Below are 19,632 nucleotides of genomic sequence, written 5' to 3' on the forward strand. Positions count from 1 at the left end.
TTGCGAGGGTCTGTGCAAGGGTTCCTCAGGCGGTGGCAACTGTTCCGAGACTATCTCGCGGAGCGTTAGGAGGAGGTCAGCAGCAACAGCCCAGGGGTGGGGGAAGGGATGGGGGGGTGGTTTCTTTTGGGGTGAAGTTTGGGTTAAGGTGGGGGGTTTTACCTATTTGTGTTTTTTACAGTTATATGGGGGGTTATTGTATACGGGGGAAATCCAATGTATAATTTCTGCTTGTTTTCTTGTTTCTTTCTTGTTGGGGGGGGGGGTTGTTTGTTGAAAGTTTGTTGAAAAATTTGAATAAATATATATATTTTTTAAATTAAAGCTGAGCTCCATAACATCTCCATCCTAAATGCCACCAAGCTCCACCTCTAACTTCTTCCATTTCTGCCTTCACTCTTGCAATCATCTGCCTCTTTTCCACCTCGCAACTATCTGAATGCATTCTTGGCCAGCTGCCTTCAGCTCCTCCCTTGAGCTTCAGTTTATCCAGAAATCTGCTGCTCGTATCCGGTCATGCTTTCACCCATCACTTTCTGTTTTTATCTATCTACAGTGATTCCCGGTCCTCCAAGATATGCAATTTAAAATTGTTTCAATCCTGGCCATTACCATGCCAATCCTTCATATCTACTTTAAACCCCGTGATAGGGTCTCACCCCCTCATCCCTCCTATTTTCCCTGAAATCGCTGTTCTCTCGGGCTCTTGCCTTTTGTACATCTCCCTTAGATTCCTCCAATATTGACCACCGCAATCTAGGATCCACAATTGAGTATTTCCACCACTTTGACCAAGCTTTTGGTTGCCTTTCTTATGTTTCCTCCAATTTTTGTTTGATTATACCTGGTGAACACATTTGGAACATTTTCCACATTAAGCAACATGCATCTGTTGCTAACTTTTATGCAGAAAAATGTGTATATATATATATATATATATATATATATATATATATACGAGCAGCTGAAACCTGGCATGGTTAAACTTCAGTTCTCTTGATCATGTCCCACCACCAGGTTACTTTACATTTTGGTACTACAAATGTTGCCCAAACCAGACTTGGAGAAGCAAGTACTCCACCGGCTACCATAACTGTGGCATCCTCCGCATCCGGATTCCAAAGCGCCCAGAAACTGGTAATAATTCACGACTTGTTTGTAAGACCATGGTGTATAAACGTTTCTTGGGCAGAAGCACAAAGCTAGTGATATCAAATTGCCAGCCCATTTTGCACTCTAACCATGACTTCATTGTAAAACCGATTGCTGATTACGATATCCATCTTGCAATACCACCTTTTACTGATTTATCAACTTCTACCTCATTTATTGAATGTAGCTAAACTGTCTAATTAACCCATGGGTTTTGTGTTGGTGAAACAATATTAAGGCCTTCTAATATATTTGGGGGATGAACAAGTCTTAAGTGTGGGAGAAAAAATGGTAAAAAGTGAAATAGCATGAAATAACTTCAACCCAGATTTTCAGAATATTTTTTACAGGACTCTAAATAAACTGCTGTGGTGAGCCCTTAAATGTGTCATTTTATTTGGGATTCCTGACAAGTGTCAGCTTGGCACAATAACCTACTTGCGAATGAATTAAGTTTTTAGGGTCATGAACAACAGAATGTCTTGAATTGTTGACTTGGCTCCTAGATCAAATGGTAGAAAAACAGTTTAGCAGCTTGTATGACGCAATTACTAGTGAATCCATCTATGCATTTGAACATGTATAATAGAAATTTCTCATCCGACATGCAGAACACTCAGTCACACTAATGCTCCACATTATGCTAATATTGTTAATGAAACACATGTAAGATTGTATGCTTTAGGCAGTATGGATGTAGCACTGCACTGAAGACACAAGAAGGGTCCAGGCTTTATTCCAGTCTGAACCAAGTTAATTGAGGCACCTGTGTTATGGGCCAGGGTTTAGAGAACCCCAAAGTGTATCATGAGTTCACCTGACCCACAGCTTTTTCTAGATTGTGGTATGGGGAGCACACTGCCCACTCTACAGGTGTGGTACAGCAGAAATGGAAAAGTATTTTTTTAAAGCAAAACCATGTTTATTCTATGAACTCAAGGTAACCTTTTTAACATACAGTGAACATCTTCGCAACCATCAATTTAAATAAAACCCCAAAAGAATACAACACTAAGTAATCCTTAATAACTTCCCAAACAACACCCAGAAGACAGAAGAAACCCCTTTTAACAGAAGCACATTAGGTTTACATTCACTACTGAGAACATTTATAATTCTGAATTCACCAAATGATCAAGAGATAGTCTTTTCATGGCAGAGAGATCAACAGTACACCTGCTCTGTCTGGCTTCAGCTCCAACACTGAAAACAAAACTAAAATACACCCTGCAGCAAACAGCCTAAAACGAAAGTAAAAAACTGACAGCCCAAGGTACTCTCACTACAGATATTTATATACACACCCATTTATAAACACCCATTTCTTAAAGGTGCTCTCACATGACACCTGGACTGGGGAGTTGGAGAATACCTGAATCATTAACTTTTGGCAAAAGATTGCCAAAAAATGAGCTTAATTATATTGCTCTTGCATCAAAAAGCCTGCCAGTATTCTCAACCTTGGGGCTCTTGCACGAAAAATGGCTTTTCATGGATTGATATCGCACAAGGTAGACCTTTGCCACATCATACATGTACTGGAAGACAAAGTACCAAAGGATATTCAACACCGTTGAAATTTTCTCCAACAATTGTGATGGCTGGAAAGATGGAGTAAATGTTTAGATGTTTGGGGGGTGTGGGAAACTACTAGCTTTATTTGCTAGCTTTGCTTCCCTATCTTTGTAGCATGTTTATATTTTTTAAGGGACAATTTAGCATTGCCAATCCACATATCCTGCACATCTTTGTGTTATGAGGGTGAGACCACGGAGAGCGGAGAATGTGCAAACTCCACATGGACAGTTACCTGGGGCTGGGTTCGAGCCCGGGCCCTCAGCGCCGTGAGGCAGCATGCGTGCCACCGTGCCGCCCTTGCGTGTTCATATTTATTTTTATATAAACTTAGAGTGCCCAATTATTATTTTTTTCCAAAGGGACAATTTAGCGTGGCCAATCCACCTAACCTGCACATCTTTGGATTCTGGGGGTGAAACCCATGCAGACACTGGGAGTATGTGCAAACTCCACACAGACAGCGATCCGGGGCCGGGATCGAACCCGGGTCTTCGGTGCTGTGAGACAGCAGTGCTAACCACTGCACCACCCTGCCGCCAATGTGTTCATATTTTGACTAAATATTATATGAAACTTTATTTTAAAAATGACCTCCTTATGTTGTTTAGCCTCCTGCTAAGTGTGTGACCTCAACACAGCAAAATGCTGGAAAAACCATAGTGGCACGTATCACAGGGCGACCTGACCCATCCCTGAAAGGAGTTAAATGTGGATCATGTCAGGGGGTGGCACCTCCAATGACTACAATATGTGTGGAAAGACATCATCCAATTACACAGGTAATTTTTTTAAAAACTGGATGGAAAGGTAACTGCTTCAGATCAATTAATCCTTCTCCATTACATTAGGTTTGTTCTGTGTGGGTGAAGCTCATATTTATATCCAGACAAATCGATGACACCATACATTTTAGGGTCATTGAAAATGTTTTTTGTCTCGCTCAATTGTAGTTGATTATAATACATGTGGTAGACTACTGTTTTGCCCTTTTCCTATTAAACTGCTGTGCCAATTGTAGAATGCAAAATCCCTGGATATTAATGGATATCAACACGTTTTTGTAGAGGCATTAATTTGGTGGCAGAAAGAAATGAAATGCCAATAACCTTGGGGTTACCTGTATGTTCAATTTGAGGAATGGTTAAAACTGTGATGGGATTTAGAATCCTAAGAGGTCTACAGCACACAAAAGGCCCATCATGTCTGCGCCATTCAAAAACAACCACCTGTATTCTAATCCCATTCTAAAACCAGTGTTTTTATAAAGATTCCCCATAACTTCCTTGCTTTTGTACTCCATGCCTTATTAACCAATTTTTCAACCTGTCCTACCAAGTCTTCCTGTTAAATGCATCGCTTGTGTATTAGATTTCTTCTAAGTGTCAGCCCATTCCACCACTTTATTTATAGAACATACAGTGCAGAAGGAGGCCATTCGGCCCATCGAGTCTGCACTGACCCACTTAAGCCCTTACTTCAACCCTATCCCCTTAACCCAATAACCCCTCCTAACCTTTTTTTTTCTGGACACTAAGGGCAATTTAACATGGCCAATCCACCTAACCTGCACGTCTTTGGACTGTGGGAGGAAACCAGAGCAACTGGGGGAAACCCGCGCATACACTGGGAGAACGTGCAGACTCCGCACAGACAGTGACCCAGCAGGGAATCGAACCTGGTGCTGTGAAGCCACAGTGCTAACCACTATGCTACCGTGCTGCCCCTATGTGCTCTTGAAGTCTGTCTCTATCCTGCTTACAGTTCACAATACTTGCAACTTTAGTGACATATCAGTTTTTAAAATTGTGCCTGCACACCCAAGGAAAGCAGCAGACCTAATACCCCCTGTTCTACAGCTTCCTCCACCAACTGTCCACTTTTTTTCCTGTCACAGAACAAACTTTGTATCCATGATGCTGGTGTCATGAGCTTCAACTTGGCTGTCAAGCCTGTTGGGTGGCATTTTGTCAAATGTCTTTTGGAAATCCATGTACACCACGGGCGAAATTCTCCGGAAACGGCGCGATGTCCGCCGACTGGCGCCCAAAACGGCGCCAATCAGACGGGCATCGCGCCACCCCAAAGGTGCGGAATGCTCTGCATCTTTGGGGGCGGAGCCCCAACATTGAGGGGCTAGGCCGACGCCGGAGGAATTTCCGCCCCGCCAGCTGGCGGAAACGGCCTTTGTTGCCCCGCCAGCTGGCGCGGAAATGACATCTCCGGGCGGCGCATGCGTGGGAGCGTCAGCGGCCGCTGACCGTTTCCCACGCATGCGCAGTGGAGGGGAGTCTCTTCCGCCTCCGCCATGGTGGAGACCGTGGCGGAGGCGGAAGGGAAAGAGTGCCCCCACGGCACAGTCCCGCCCGCGGATCGGTGGGCACCAATCGCGGGCCAGGCCACCGTGGGGGCACCCCCGGGGTCAGATCGCCCTGCGCCCCCCTCCAGGACCCCGGAGCCCGCCCACGCCGCCTTGTCCCGCCGGTAAGGTAGGTGATTTAATTTACGCCGACGGGACAGGCAATTTATCGGCGGGACTTCGGCCCATCCGGGCCGGAGAATTGAGCGGGGGGGCCCGCCAACCGGCGCGGCGCGATTCCCGCCCCCGCCGAATATCCGGTGCCGGAGACTTCGGCAACCAGCGGGGGTGGGATTCACGCCAGCCCCCGGCGATTCTCCGACCCGGCGGGGGGTCGGAGAATGTCGCCCCACGTCTTCATTGCAGCTGTGTTCCTGAAAATTGTGACTTTAATTGAACCATAGATTGCCTTGGGAATTAATACTAAAACTGCAGTTAGGTTCTCCAGGATCCTGCAAGTTGAATGTACTTTAGAACATATAGAACAATACAGCGCAGTACAGGCCCTTCGGCCCACGATGTTGCACCGAAACAAAAGCCATCTAACCTACACTATGCCATTATCATCCATATGCTTATCCAATAAACTTTTAAATGCCCTCAATGTTGGCGAGTTCACTACTGTTGCCGGTAGGGCATTCCACGGCCTCACCACTCTTTGCGTAAAGAACCTACCTCTGACCTCTGTCCTATATCTATTACCCCTCAGTTTAAAGCTATGTCCCCTCGTGCTAGCCATTTCCATCCGCGGGAGAAGGCTCTCACTGTCCACCCTATCTAACCCCCTGATCATTTTGTATGCCTCTATTAAGTCTCCTCTTAACCTTCTCTCTAACGAAAACAACCTCCAGTCCATCAGCCTTTCCTCATAAGATTTTCCCTCCATACCAGGCAACATCCTGGTAAATCTCCTCTGCACCCGCTCCAAAGCTTCCACGTCCTTCCTATAATGCGGTGACCAGAACTGTACGCAATACTCCAAATGCGGCCGTACCAGAGTTTTGTACAGCTGCAACATGACCTCATGACTCCGGAACTCAATCCCTCTACCAATAAAGGCCAACACTCCATAGGCCTTCTTCACAACCCTATCAACCTGGGTGCCAACTTTCAGGGATCTATGTACATGGACACCTAGATCCCTCTGCTCATCCACACTTCCAAGAACTTTACCATTAGCCAAATATTCCGCATTCCTGTTATTCCTTCCAAAGTGAATCACGTCACACTTCTCTACATTAAACTCCATTTGCCACCTCTCAGCCCAGCTCTGCAGCTTATCTATGTCCCTCTGTAACCTGCTACATCCTTCCGCACTGTCGACAACACCACCGACTTTAGTGTCGTCTGCAAATTTACTCACCCACCCTTATGCGCCCTCCTCTAGGTCGTTGATAAAAATTACAAACAGCAACGGCCCCAGAACAGATCCTTGTGGTACGCCACTTGTAACTGAACTCCATTCTGAACATTTCCCATCAACCACCACCCTCTGTCTTCTTTCAGCTAGCCAATTTCTGATCCACATCTCTAAATCACCCTCAATCCCCAGCCTCCGTATTTTCTGCAATAGCCTACCGTGGGGAACCTTATCAAACGCTTTACTGAAATCCATATACACCACATCAACTGCTCAACCCTCGTCAACCTGTTCAGTCACCTTCTCAAAGAACTCGATAAGGTTTGTGAGGCATGACCTACCCTTCACAAAGCCATGCTGACTATCCCTGATCATATTATTCCTATCTAGATGATTATAAATCTTGTCTCTTATAATCCCCTCCAAGACTTTACCCACAACAGATGTGAGGCTCACCGGTCTATAGTTGCCGGGGTTGTCTCTACTCCCCTTTTTGAACAAAGGGACCACATTTGCTATCCTCCAGTCCTCTGGCACTATTCCTGTAGCCAATGATGACATAAAAATCAAAGCCAAAGGCCCAGCAATCTCTTCCCTGGCTTCCCAGAGAATCCTAGGATAAATCCCATCAGGCCCCGGGGACTTATCTATTTTCAGCCTGTCCAGAATTGCCAACACCTCTTCCCTCCGTACCTCAATGCCATCTATTCTAATAGCCTGGGTCTCCGCATTCTCCTCCACAACATTATCTTTTTCCTGAGTGAATACTGACGAAAAATATTCATTTAGTATCTCTCCTATCTCTTCAGACTCCACACACAACTTCCCATCCCTGTCCTTGACTGGCCCAATCTTACCCTAGTCATTCTTTTATTCCTGACATACCTATAGAAAGCTTTTGGGTTTTGCTTGATCCTATTTGTATTGATAAATTAACGTTTACGTTTTAAAACAACTTGGATTTTTCTTAAAATATTTTTATTCAAGGCAATTTCATATATATCAGAAGGAGAACCAAACAATTCAATAAACAACCCCTGCTCCCCTTTACACGCCCTCAACAACTTGGATTTTAACAACATTGTGTACCATCTGGAATTGCACTTGCAGAACCCCGGAGTTCTAGGATCCGATCATGGTGGCGAGAGGGTAGGTCAGACTCTGGGTGAAGCCGCTCGAGCTGGCGCCAGGGCACCGGGGCGAGGTCACTCGAGCTGGCGTTGGGGCGGGGTCACTCTAGCCATGCGGAAAACTTGGGAGATCATTAATTTATTGACATTAAAGCAAAACTACTCTAAATAGGGACTTACTGTAATTGTGTTACCTAAATCCTACCCCTGTTACCTCATCAAAAACCTTAGTCAAATTGGTTAATCATGATTTCCTTGATCATGATGAGGATGTGCTGGCTTTTCTTCATTAAGCCACACTTGTCAAAGTGACAGCTATATTTTTAAAAGCCTTACCACCACCAAGGTTAAGCTGCCTGATCTGTAGTTTGCTGGGCTTATCCTTGCATTGTTTTTTGAACAACTTTGCAATTCTCCAATCCTCTGAAACCACCACTAAGGAGGGTCAAAAGATTATGGCTAGTGCCTCCACCACTCCCTCCCTTCCCTTGTTATTTTGGTCACATCTATCACTTCTCCTTTCCTGTACAGTCGGGCTGCTTGTGGTCCAGAGTGTGGTTCTGAATATTCACCCTGACCAGCTTCCAAAATGAAAAACCGATTTGGGAGAGGGACCCCCGGGGACTCCCACGCTGCCTGCATGTTTCTCTTGGACTGCCTGGAGGTTATGTTGCTTTCCTCCAGTCCCTTGTGACCACCCCTCTCAACGTGCTATCCTCAACTCCAGTTGTCATTGGAGCTCTGAAACCCGGAGTTCAAGTTTCTGCAGTTGGGAGTGCTTCCTGCACTTGTCATCCAGAATGCCAGTAAGCTCCATGACTTCCCACATATAACAAGCCACACATTCCAGTTGGCTGACCCCACCTGCCATATCTTAAAAGTATTTTGTGTTAGTGGCTAAGTTTTCTAATTACTTGGTCTTCTCTTCTTACTTTTAGTTTCCTTTTCTAATTCTACTTTGGCCTACTTTGTATTATTTATTGTAATTACTTGTCACTTGAAATGAAATGAAAATCGCTTATTGTCACAAGTTGGCTTCAAATGAAGTTACTGTGAACATTCCGCCGCCTGTTCGGGGAGGCTGGCACTTTATTATGCTGGCTCTGATTTTTACTTATTCTTGGTGCTTGTCAGTTAATCCCTTAATAATATACTTGCTGTTTCGGGTCAGTCCCTAATGGTTTCTTACCGGTCAAGTCTGAGTCACCCGACCTTACCCATCAGCTGCTTCCGCTTGCCCTGCGTCGCTCTCTAAATCCTGGCATCACCTCAGGAACTCCACCTCTGGATTTTGTGACGGTTCACTGCCTTGTGCTGCTTATTTCTTTAGTGTCCCCGTTGCTCCGATCTGCTACACTCCACCAGATTTGCTGCCTCCGGTGTGCTGAGACAGAGTAGGGAATAAAGGAGTCATATCTGATTGGGGCAGGATGTGACAAATGGTTACCCAGTGGTCTGTACTGGAGCCTCAGCTTTTCACCACATATATATACACTTAGATGAAAACATTATACCAAAATTGTGGGTGACACTAATTTGTTGTGTTGATTGGGGCAAAGAAGTACACAAACTATGCCTGACTGAATTAATTGTGGAGTCGGCCACCTTGGATTTGAGACAAATCAGAATATTTTCTTTGTAGTGAAGAACTAGAACTATAGAGAAAAGAAATTAAAGTATCCGTGTAATAAATCACTAAAAGATAGTGATGTGATAAAAAGCAAACAAAAATGCCAATACAATGGTGCCTTTTACCTCCGAGGTTGGAATTCAAAATTGAGGAAGTGATTTATTTGTGAAGAGCCTTGGTCAGTTCTGGAAGATTACATTTAATTTTAACCACTTCTTTAGGAAACGGGTATTGACTTTGGAGGTCCAATGCAAATTTACCAGAACTAAATTACAAAGATAGCTTGCACTAACTTGTATGTTTAGACGGTTGAGGGGGTGATCTAATGTGAGGTGTTGAAGGTGAAGATTTTATGGGGTAGATGCAACAAAACTATTTGAATTGGTCGAGACATAGTCTTAAAATTAGCGCCAGACCCTTTAGGGACAAAATCATGCGCATTTTAACACGTGGGCTGTGGAGGGCTGGAATCCTTACCCCAAAAGTGTGGATGTTGGGTTAATTAGAATCTTCATGATTGCAAGAATATAAACATCAACTGAGCAGCCGTGAACTTATTGACTGGTGTAAGATGTTCAAAGGGCATGAATGGCCTACTTCTGTTCCAATATTGAAAATCAGTCTATGGAAAAAGCAATCCTATAAATATGAGCCTATTTTCTATTCAATTTATACCTTTGTCTATCTAATAAAAAGCGTTGTCTATCTGGTTTTATAAAAAAAATTGAAACCACACTCTTATTCAGCCATTCCTTACTTCTAATACTGTCAAACTTGGTAAGCAAATGCAAATTTTTGGCAATCTTATTTTCTAGAGATTTCTTTCCATTACAGGTATATGTTACAAAACACAACCTGAGCTAGCAAATACCTAGCAACGTGCAAAAGTCTGCAGCATACAATATAGATTGCTTTGTGTAGATTAACAGAATAGAACTGCTGCAATATATGAAATGTTAATTGATTCTTACTGCATTCGACTGCAGAATTTGGCTTTGCAGACTGCCTGTAGGACTTTGACTGCAGTCTGCGTATTAACCCAATTTTACACTCTGATAAAATTAACCTACAGTGAAAAGTTTATTGAATAATGAATCTGGTATTTAATTTGTTCGTAAGGGATGAAAATATGACGGTGTCTTGATTTCAAAAGAAAAATTCAGCTTGTAGCTCTTGCTGCACATTGGTTACCCCCGAAGGCATTCTTTTACTTATACAAAGGAGTGTCACAACTGATCATTTTATTGATAGCTTTCCTAGTCCAGAGAGTATTGAGACAGGACGCTGGAGGGATACAAGATAGCCAGGAGGGAACTGAAGAAAGGGATTAGGAGAGCTAAGAGAGGGCATGAAAAATCTTTGGCAGGTGGGATCAAGGAAAACCCCAAGGCCTTTTACACATATGTGAGAAATATTAGAATGACTAGAGCGAGGGTAGGTCCGATCAAGGACAGTAGCGGGAGATTGTGTATTGAGTCGGAAGAGATAGGAGAGGACTTGAACGAGTACTTTTCTTCTGTATTTACAAATGAGAGGGGCCATATTGTTGGAGAGGACAGTGTGAAACAGACTGGTAAGCTCGAGGAAATACTTGTTAGGAAGGAAGATGTGTTGGGCATTTTGAAAAACTTGAGGATAGACAAGTCCCCCGGGCCTGACAGGATATATCCAAGGATTCTCTGGGAAGCAAGAGATGAAATTGCAGAGCCATTGGCAATGATCTTTTCATCCTCACTGTCAACAGGGGTGGTACCAGGGGATTGGAGAGTGGCGAATGTCGTGCCCCTGTTCAAAAAAGGGACTAGGGATAACCCTGGGAATTGCAGGCCAGTTAGTCTTACTTCGGTGGTAGGCAAAGTAATGGAAAGGGTACTGAAGGATAGGATTTCTGAGCATCTGGAAAGACACTGCTTGATTAGGGATAGTCAGCACCGATTTGTGAGGGGTAGGTCTTGCCTTACAAGTCTTATTGAATTCTTTGAGGAGGAGACCAAGCATGTGGATGAAGGTAAAGCAGTGGATGTAGTGTACATGGATTTTAGTAAGTCATTTGATAAGGTTCCCCATGGTAGGCTTCTGCAGAAAGTAAGGAGGCATGGGATAGTGGGAAATTTGGCCAGTTGGATAACGAACTGGCTAACCGATGAAAGTCAGATAGTGGTGGTGGATGGCAAATATTCAGCCTGGATCCCAGTTACCAGTGGCGTACCGCAGGGATCAGTTCTGGGTCCTCAGCTGTTTGTGATTTTCATTATTGACTTGGATGAGGGAGTTGAAGGGTGGGTCAGTAAATTTGCAGACAATACGAAGATTGGTGAAGTTGTGGATAGTGAGGCGGGCTGTTGTCGGCTGCAAAGAGACATAGATAGGATGCAGAGCTGGGCTGAGAAGTGGCAGATGGAGTTTAACCCTGAAAAGTGTGAGGTTGTCCATTTTGGAAGGACAAATATGAATGCGGAATACAAGGTTAACGGTAGGGTTCTTGGCAATGTGGAGGATCAGAGAGATCTTGGGGTCTATGTTCATATATCTTTGAAAGTTGCCACTCAAGTGGATAGAGCTGTGAAGAAGGCCTATGGTGTGCTAGCGTTCATTAACACAGGGATTGAATTTAAGAGCCGTGAGTTGATGATACAGCTGTACAAAACCTTGGTAAGGCCACATTTGGAGTACTGTGTACAGTTCTGGTCGCCTCATTTTAGGAAGGATGTGGAAGCTTTAGAAAAGGTGCAAAGGAGATTTACCAGGATGTTGCCTGGAATGGAGAGTAGGTCTTACGAGGAAAGGTTGAGGGTGCTAGGCCTTTTCTCATAAGAACGGAGAAGGATGAGGGGTGACTTGATAGAGGTTTATAAGATGATCAGGGGACAAACCATTACAAGGGGACATAAATTTACGGTGAATGGTGGAAGATATAGGGGGATGTCCGAGGTAGGTTCTTTACCCAGAGAGTAGTGGGCGCATGGAATGCACTGCCTGTGGAAGTAGTTGAGTCGGAAACATTAGGGACCTACAAGCAGCTATTGGATAGGTACATGGATTACGGTAGAATGATATAGTGTAGATTAATTTGTTCTTAAGGGCAGCACGGTAGCATTGTGGATAGCACAATTGCTTCACGCCTCGGGGTCCCAGGTTCGATTCCGGCTCGGGCCGCTCTCTGTGTAGAGTCTGCGCGTCCTCCCCGTGTGTGCGTGGGTTTCCTCCGGGTGCTCCGGTTTCCTCCCACGGTCCAAGGATGTGCAGGTAGGTGGATTGGCCATGATAAATTGCCCTTAGTGTCCAAAATTACCCTTAGTGTTGTGTGGGGTTACTGGGTTATGGGGATAGGGTGGAGGTGTTGACCTTGGGTAGGGTGCTCTTTCCGAGAGCCAGTGCCGACTCAATGGGCCGAATGGCCCCCTCCTGCACTGTAAATTCTATGATAATCTATGATTAATCTAGGACAAAGGTTCTGCACAACATTGTGGGCCGAAGGGCCTGTTCTGTGCTGTATTTTTCTGTGTTCTATGTTCTAATTATACCAGAGATACTTTGTATTTCCTGGCTATGTCTTTAACAGGCATATAGTCGCACAGTTTTTAAATGTTACTCATGATTGCCCCTCTCCTGGCGTTTTTGCCATAAAAGCAGAAATGTCGAGTGGCAGGTGAAACTGAACTTTGCAGTATTCATATGGAGACACAATGAGAACACTTGATCTATTCCTGCTCTGTGTTATCGTGGGTGGGAAGACACTGGAGGGAGATTGGTGTACCGATCATAAACTAAGGAGTTGTACTGGAAATTAAGAGTGGGGGAAAAAGCAGAGGGTGTATGCTTTCATAGTCAGGAAAATGCCGTTTGAGAGAACTTTTATTTAAAAAAAATTTTTTTTAATTGTACGTGCAGCAAAGCATTTACGGAACTCAATTCACAGGAAGACCTGTAATTGTGGGTGGCATGGTAGCACAGTGGTTAGAAGCGTAGCTTCACAGACCCGGGTTCGATTCCCGGCTTAGGTCACTGTCTGTGCGGAGACCGTCTGTGCGGAGGCTATGTTCTCCCCGTTTCTGTGTGATTTTCCTCCGGGTGCTCCGGTTTCCATCCACAGTCGAAAGATGTGTTGGTTAGGTGGATTGGTCACACTAAATTGACCCGTAGTGTCCAAAGGATGGGCTGGGTTGTGGTGGGAGTGTGGGCCTGGGTAGAGTGCTCTTTCAGGAGCCGGTGTGGACATGATGGGCTGACGGGCCTCCTGCACTGTAAATTCTATCTATGCTTGTGTGCTGGGCAGTGTTATGAGCAGCGCAATGTTTTTTAAAAAATTATTTGCCCTCCACAAAATCAAATCCTTTTAGTCATGAGTACATTCTTCTGACTGCTGCAGATACACGGTAGTAATTCAGGGGGCAGAATTCACCTCCCATTCATTGTACACCAACTCCACCCCACTCTGCTCTTAACTTCTCCACCTCAGCCTGGTCTCTTGTTTCCCCCCCCCTCCCATAGTGGTTTGGATTTCTCCATAACTGTAGAGATTACTAACAATATGTCTGAACGGAGAGTGTATTGACCAATCAATCATTTGGCCAAGATCCAAATTAAATTCAATCCTGCATTTATTTGGAAAATACATCAGCTTATGTGTCATTGGCACCTATTATACTCTGCAGAGTATTTATATAAACAAAGAAAGAATTGTGTCCCAACACATTGTTGACTTCGCACTGATTTTCCAATTTAAAAGTGGAAAACTCCACATTTGGGTTAGAATGTTTGGACTCCTGGTATAGGTAATTGTATGTTTGAGATAATCAGAAGGTTGTAACAACTCTTGAAGGTTATTGGGTGAAATATTATAAGATTGGGCATTCTCCAGGTGGTTTTCTCATAAAATCTTGACTGTCTAGTATTGCAGCCCAAGCTGCGTGCCACAGATTATTTCTGCAGAGCTCATTAAAGCAATTGGCTGGGAATGCTTGGCATGATGGTGCCAGTATGGCAACTCTATGCAATCTGTAGGTATCTGATTGAAGATTTCATAGTTTGTGCCCGAGTCACAGAACAAGTTGCTGACGTTTACAGTTCAGCTTGCCAAGATAGCAGTCCATTTAAACAAGTTAGCTTGTACTGAGAATTTAGAACAATAGGCAAAATTAGCTTTAGGAAGAATGTTATTTATCTTGTACACTACTCTCCGCTTTTCTCTTTCCCCCCGCACAAGGAGATTATTTTACTTTTTGAGCTTGTTTTAAGTTAATGTACAGACAACTTCATCTTGGCATTTTTTGAGTTCTTCCACCAAACCCAAGTCTGGTATGTAAAGCTACTTTGATGCATCTTTATTTGTATATGGAAAATGTTAGATTATTCACTGTGGCTGAGTCTACTTAATTGCATTACTACAGGTAAGAGAATCAACTATTGAAATTTGAGCATTTTATGCTACCAATACATAAACAAGATTTTTTTTTTTTCCCCCTGCAATCAAAAGATTAAATATATGCCTAAAGAATGGAAGAGCCTTTCTAAGAGCTGGAGTTCACTTTAACTTTAATTGTAAGCTTTCAGTTCCAACTAGCTACAGGCCACGCTGGGCATTGTCACAAGTTTCATAGAATTTATTAAGTTCATTATAACGAGTACAAAAATGCAATACTTAATAGAGGCAGCGGAAGAAGCCAGTTGACTTTGGATTTGTCTTTGAAATACTTTGGTTTTCGACCTCCAGTTGACTACAGCGCTGTCTTTTGAGGTGTACTGTTGACCAAAGTCCATCATCTTGTTGCATGTCTCGCTGTTAAAAGCTGCTGCTTATTAATGTTTTATTGGCACTACCTCTGCATAATCCATGGCATCCCTGAACCCTGTTCCAGGCAATGATTGTTGTGGTATGTAATTCATGTCTGATTGATCTCAAGGGTGATAGTGACCTTACTGATGTCATGTCTTAACTCCTGACGAATTCCCCAAGATGTCATTCACTTACGGGGGGTGTCTTTCTTGTTGTAGATTTTCCTTGCTAAGTTTATAACTTTCCACTAATCATACAATCATAGAATTTAATAACAAGGCCACAAGGGTAATTTATATGCTTATTTGAAATAATAGCATGTGTGGTATCACATCCTAATAATGAATATTTTGGCCTCCATAATTTTTAACGTTTAATACATCTAGGTGCCCTGGAGAATTCAAGTGCCTTATTGATGTATTTTAGTTAAAAGAACCCTTTGTTAATATGTGACTTCATAGTGACTGCTGATACCCAGAGCAAGTTACTTCAATGTACGGTGTGCATAAAAATCAGTACATAAAGATAACCAGTGTGTTAAAACTGTGGTAACAAGGTACATCGTGATACATGTTCACGAGGAATAAAAGTCACAAGAACTACAAAAACTGATGACAGAACTTAATTCCAGGTGGCAAATAAGCCCGTTATATACTTAAAAAGAAAATGATTGGTTCTCTTTTAAGACCGTTCATCTTAAAAGCCGAAAACAATTTAAGACGGAGAATTATGACGTCAAACCTGAAGCTGTTTTCCTTGATGCTTATGAGAAGAATACAAATGTAAGTGTCGCCACAGTCCCAGAGGACCACAGACTGCTCACATCTTTGAGAGCTGACTGCTGGTAATTTAACCTGAGAACCACCACACCTCCGGCAAGGGGCAAGTGAAGGCAGTGCCTTCATGAATAACCTCAGGCTTGATTTTTTTTTAACCTTGCTGGAACAGTTGCTTCTTCACTATAACGAGACGTGCCTCAGTGATTGACATTTGTATCTATATTTTGATTGCTGACGGTCATTTACATCATTGCTCAATACGAGCACATCACAGAATATCCCACTGATAAATTTAAACCATCTGGTTTAACTAAATGCAGCTTCTCGTCGGGATGTAAATACTTTACGAAAGCAGTCCTGAGAAGCAACAAACGTTTGGATGTCTAGATTGTACGTCTAGATGTCACGGGGCTGTTTAGCACAGGGTTAAATCGCTGGCTTTGAAAGCAGACCAAGGCAGGCCAGCAGCACAGTTCAATTCCCGTAACAGCCTTCCCGAACAGGCGCTGGAATGTGGCGACTAGGGGCTTTTCACAGTAACTTCATTTGAAGCCTACTTGTGACAATAAGTGATTTTCATTTCATTTTCATTTCATTTCATTTCATTTCAAATGACTCTCATCTAGTAGTCAAATGCTGGGAAATTTCAGCAGGGCTGGCAGCATCTGTAGTGAGAGAAACAAGCTAAGGTTTCAAGTCCCGGTGACCCGTTGTCAAAGCTGAAACATTAGCTCTTTTCTCTCCCTTCAGAGAGCATTTCCTCTTTTGGTTTCAGATTCCAGAGAGCATTTTCTCTTTTGGTTTCAGATTCCAGCACCATGGTAATTTGCTTTTACTTATTTAGTAATAATGTCAGATATTAATAGCATATAATTGACTGCTAATGGAAAACAGAGTTCCTTTTTGGTTATTCTGGGATATTTTTGTCATTCTTGAAAGAATAAATGTGTTGTATAAAACGAATTTTCAGAAAAGACCATTAGAAATGTAACTCATTGCTTTGCAAATCTCAAAAAACGTTTGGTTGGGGGAAAAGCTCACACTTTACATCTGTATTTGCTGCTCACTTGTTCTTTTATTTGCCCATAGCAAACCATTGGTCAAGGAACTGCAGCCAAATATCCTCGATCCAACCAGCCTCCATCAGGAGGGAAAGTCACGAGTCAGAATGCAAAATCACCCACTGTCAGCTGTGGGATCCAGTCAATAAAAGTTGTAGACTGAGCATCACTTCAGCAAAAGCACCAGAAACCCAATGCGTGGATGATGCATTGTGGAAACTGGTGAAATCTCCAGTTTCTTCTAAGTGAAGACCAAGGATCTTTTTTTGAGTTGTGAGCTGTCGCCAATATTAATGCTAATGATCTAACTCGTGAGCAAAATTGAAGTGCATTATTGGGCAGTCAGTGTCCAAAAGAAGTATTTTGCAATATATACTGGGGTTCTGCTTGTGGAAGGAGTAAATCAACAAATTTTGAATGCTGTAAAATTGAATACATTGATTGCACAGGGTTTAAAAATATGCTTGACTTTTTGGCCTGTTGACAAAAGATCACTTGAGCACCCAAGGTGCACCTCCTGAAGGCAATATGCATGAGTTTTAATAATGGAGCTAAGGTTCTATGATGGTTCCATGAGCTTAAGCACTGAAGCATCTTTTACAGTATACTTGGCGGGTAGGGGAAATTATGTTATCAACCATGCATTTTGTTTAAAATATAGCACCAATTGGTGTATGAATCCTCATCCATTTGTGTGTTAAGGAGATGCAGCTCATCATGAAAGTCATAGTACTCCCCACTATTTTAAATGCATGGTAGAAGTAATTAATAAAGAAAATGTAATTAGTTAAGTTACTATTTATATGATTTGTGACGCTGCAAGTGGTTATTAAATAAAAATACATTTTTAAGTAATGGAGGATCAAGTAGAGCTCTTAAATTCTGTTTCATTTCCGTTTTCTGTCCGCTGATCCCATCTTTGCCATGGTATGTTGTCATAAATTTCTTAAGCTATTCCTCTTACTGCCACAGATGAGCTGTCTTAAGCCAGTGGCAATGCAAGATGCAAATAGGCACGTGAATTATACAGACTGTACAATTTAAGCTTTTGACTGGAAAGCTTTACCACAAACTCCTCTTATATTTTAGCCTTGTAACATTATAGCTGCTATTATTTAAATGGCTACATGAAGTAAGTTTTGGCCGAAGCAATTTCCATGTTTGGCGATTTCATTGGTAATTAAAGTCTATGAATAAATGTGCCTCTTAGAAACTTGCTAAAGTGGTAGACAGATGTATGACAGCAGAGCAGCTGCCTGCTGCCTTTACAGGAGAATGACGCAGTGCAATTTGGGAACAGGAATACTAATAATTTTGAAACTATATAGTTTCCTCTACTTGATTTGCTATGCAGTGTTCTGAGACGAGGTGGGGGGTGGGGGGGGGGGGGTAATTGTATGGTTGAGGTATGTATGCCACTGTGCCTTCTGTTCATTTTTACTGTTCAAGGCAAAATGTTCTCGAACCTGACTCTTCCTATGCACCAAATGCACTGACATTGGGCTTAACATAGCTCAATGTTAGATCATGTTTTAACTGGTCACCAAAAACAATAGCTTTTTGTGTTAATTTTCATAATTACAATCTGCTTGTGTAAAAATTTGTTTGCCAAATGTATTTATGGTTTCAAATCCAGTTTTGTGTAATTTATAATTCCTATTCAACTGTACAGTGTTTTAAAGAGGTTTTGATCATTTTAGGAGTACACATGCAATGTTTGGCTTGACTGTCTAATTATAATTCAGTGTAAATGTGTACATTTCATATTTTAAATGTTTGTATTGCCAATGTTTAACTTGTGATTACAGTGCTAGAATAAGTGTGTTGTCCATGTGCTTTCTTTATTCCACAATATGTATATCATGGTGTATATGAAAAAGCCATTTTTTACAAATAATTGGTGCTTTAGCACAAAGTGACACCCAAGTATGGAAACTATTTCAGAAAATGATACAAGCAACAAGTCGTCATCAATGAATAAATAAATATAAAACTTTTGACCTACACTATAGCCAGCAAATCTCCTTTGTAAATGTTATATATTTGAAATATGTGGATTGATATCAAGGCAATGGCTAAAATCTGATGAAGGGATGGTTCCGAAACTGAGAACAAAGATTGAATCAATGGCAGCAATCTAATGCAAACATCTACTCCTCTTAAAAGCAGTTAAATTTTTAAAGTTTGCGTTTTGATCAATATCTGTTGGGACTGTCAATATGCACATCTATCCCTGTTAAGTTTTTTTGTAGTTGACTGGAACATTTTGCATCCACTATATATTGTATGCAGGAATAACAATTTCTTTGCATACTAATACTATTGATCAAATAGTGCAATTAAGTGTTCGATGTGACCGAAAGACTACAAGAAGTCTTAAAGTTGAGCTTCAAACTCGTGTTTTGGGTTTGCTTAAACATGTTCAACAATGTGCATTGTCATCTTGTACATTTCGCAAGGATTCTTCGGCTCAGAGTTGATGAGCTGGAGTCTGAGCTTCAAACACTGAGGCACGTCCGGGAGGGGAGACTTACCTGGACGCTGTGTTTCAGGAGGCAGTCACACCTGTTAGAGCAAGTAGTTTAAATCCTGCCAGTGGCCAGGGACAGCAGGGTGTGACTGCAAGTCAGGCAGGAACTCAGGAGCCTCAGCCCTTGACCCTGTCCAACAGGTATGAGGCACTTGCTCCCTGTGTGGATGGCGAACAGGGCTCCAGGAAGGATGAGTCGGCTGACCAAGGCACCATGGTTCAGCAGGCCATTCAAGGGGAGGGAGTAAATAGGCAAGTTGTAGTTGTAGGGGATTCTATT

The 19,632-nt window shown here is 42.6% G+C and overlaps 1 protein-coding gene across 5 annotated transcripts in view; it reads left to right on the forward strand.

The window, feature by feature from the left end:
• Positions 1-18,826, forward strand: part of poc5 (POC5 centriolar protein homolog (Chlamydomonas)) — a 171,763-nt gene extending 152,937 nt beyond the window's left edge. For 3 of the 5 annotated variants that reach the window (XM_072516045.1, XM_072516046.1, XM_072516047.1), the window contains 3 exons: positions 1,018-1,137; positions 3,339-3,509; positions 16,851-18,826. In XM_072516045.1, coding sequence (XP_072372146.1) covers positions 1,018-1,137; positions 3,339-3,509; positions 16,851-16,985 — 426 coding nt within the window. In that variant the 3' untranslated portion in view covers positions 16,986-18,826. The remainder of the gene's footprint in view (positions 1-1,017; positions 1,138-3,338; positions 3,510-16,850) is intronic. The other 2 variants (XM_072516048.1, XM_072516049.1) reach the window with 2 other exon arrangements.
• The last annotated feature ends 806 nt before the right edge of the window (positions 18,827-19,632 follow it).

Source organism: Scyliorhinus torazame, chromosome 9, assembly GCF_047496885.1.
Source record: "Scyliorhinus torazame isolate Kashiwa2021f chromosome 9, sScyTor2.1, whole genome shotgun sequence".
Lineage (NCBI taxonomy): Eukaryota > Metazoa > Chordata > Chondrichthyes > Carcharhiniformes > Scyliorhinidae > Scyliorhinus > Scyliorhinus torazame.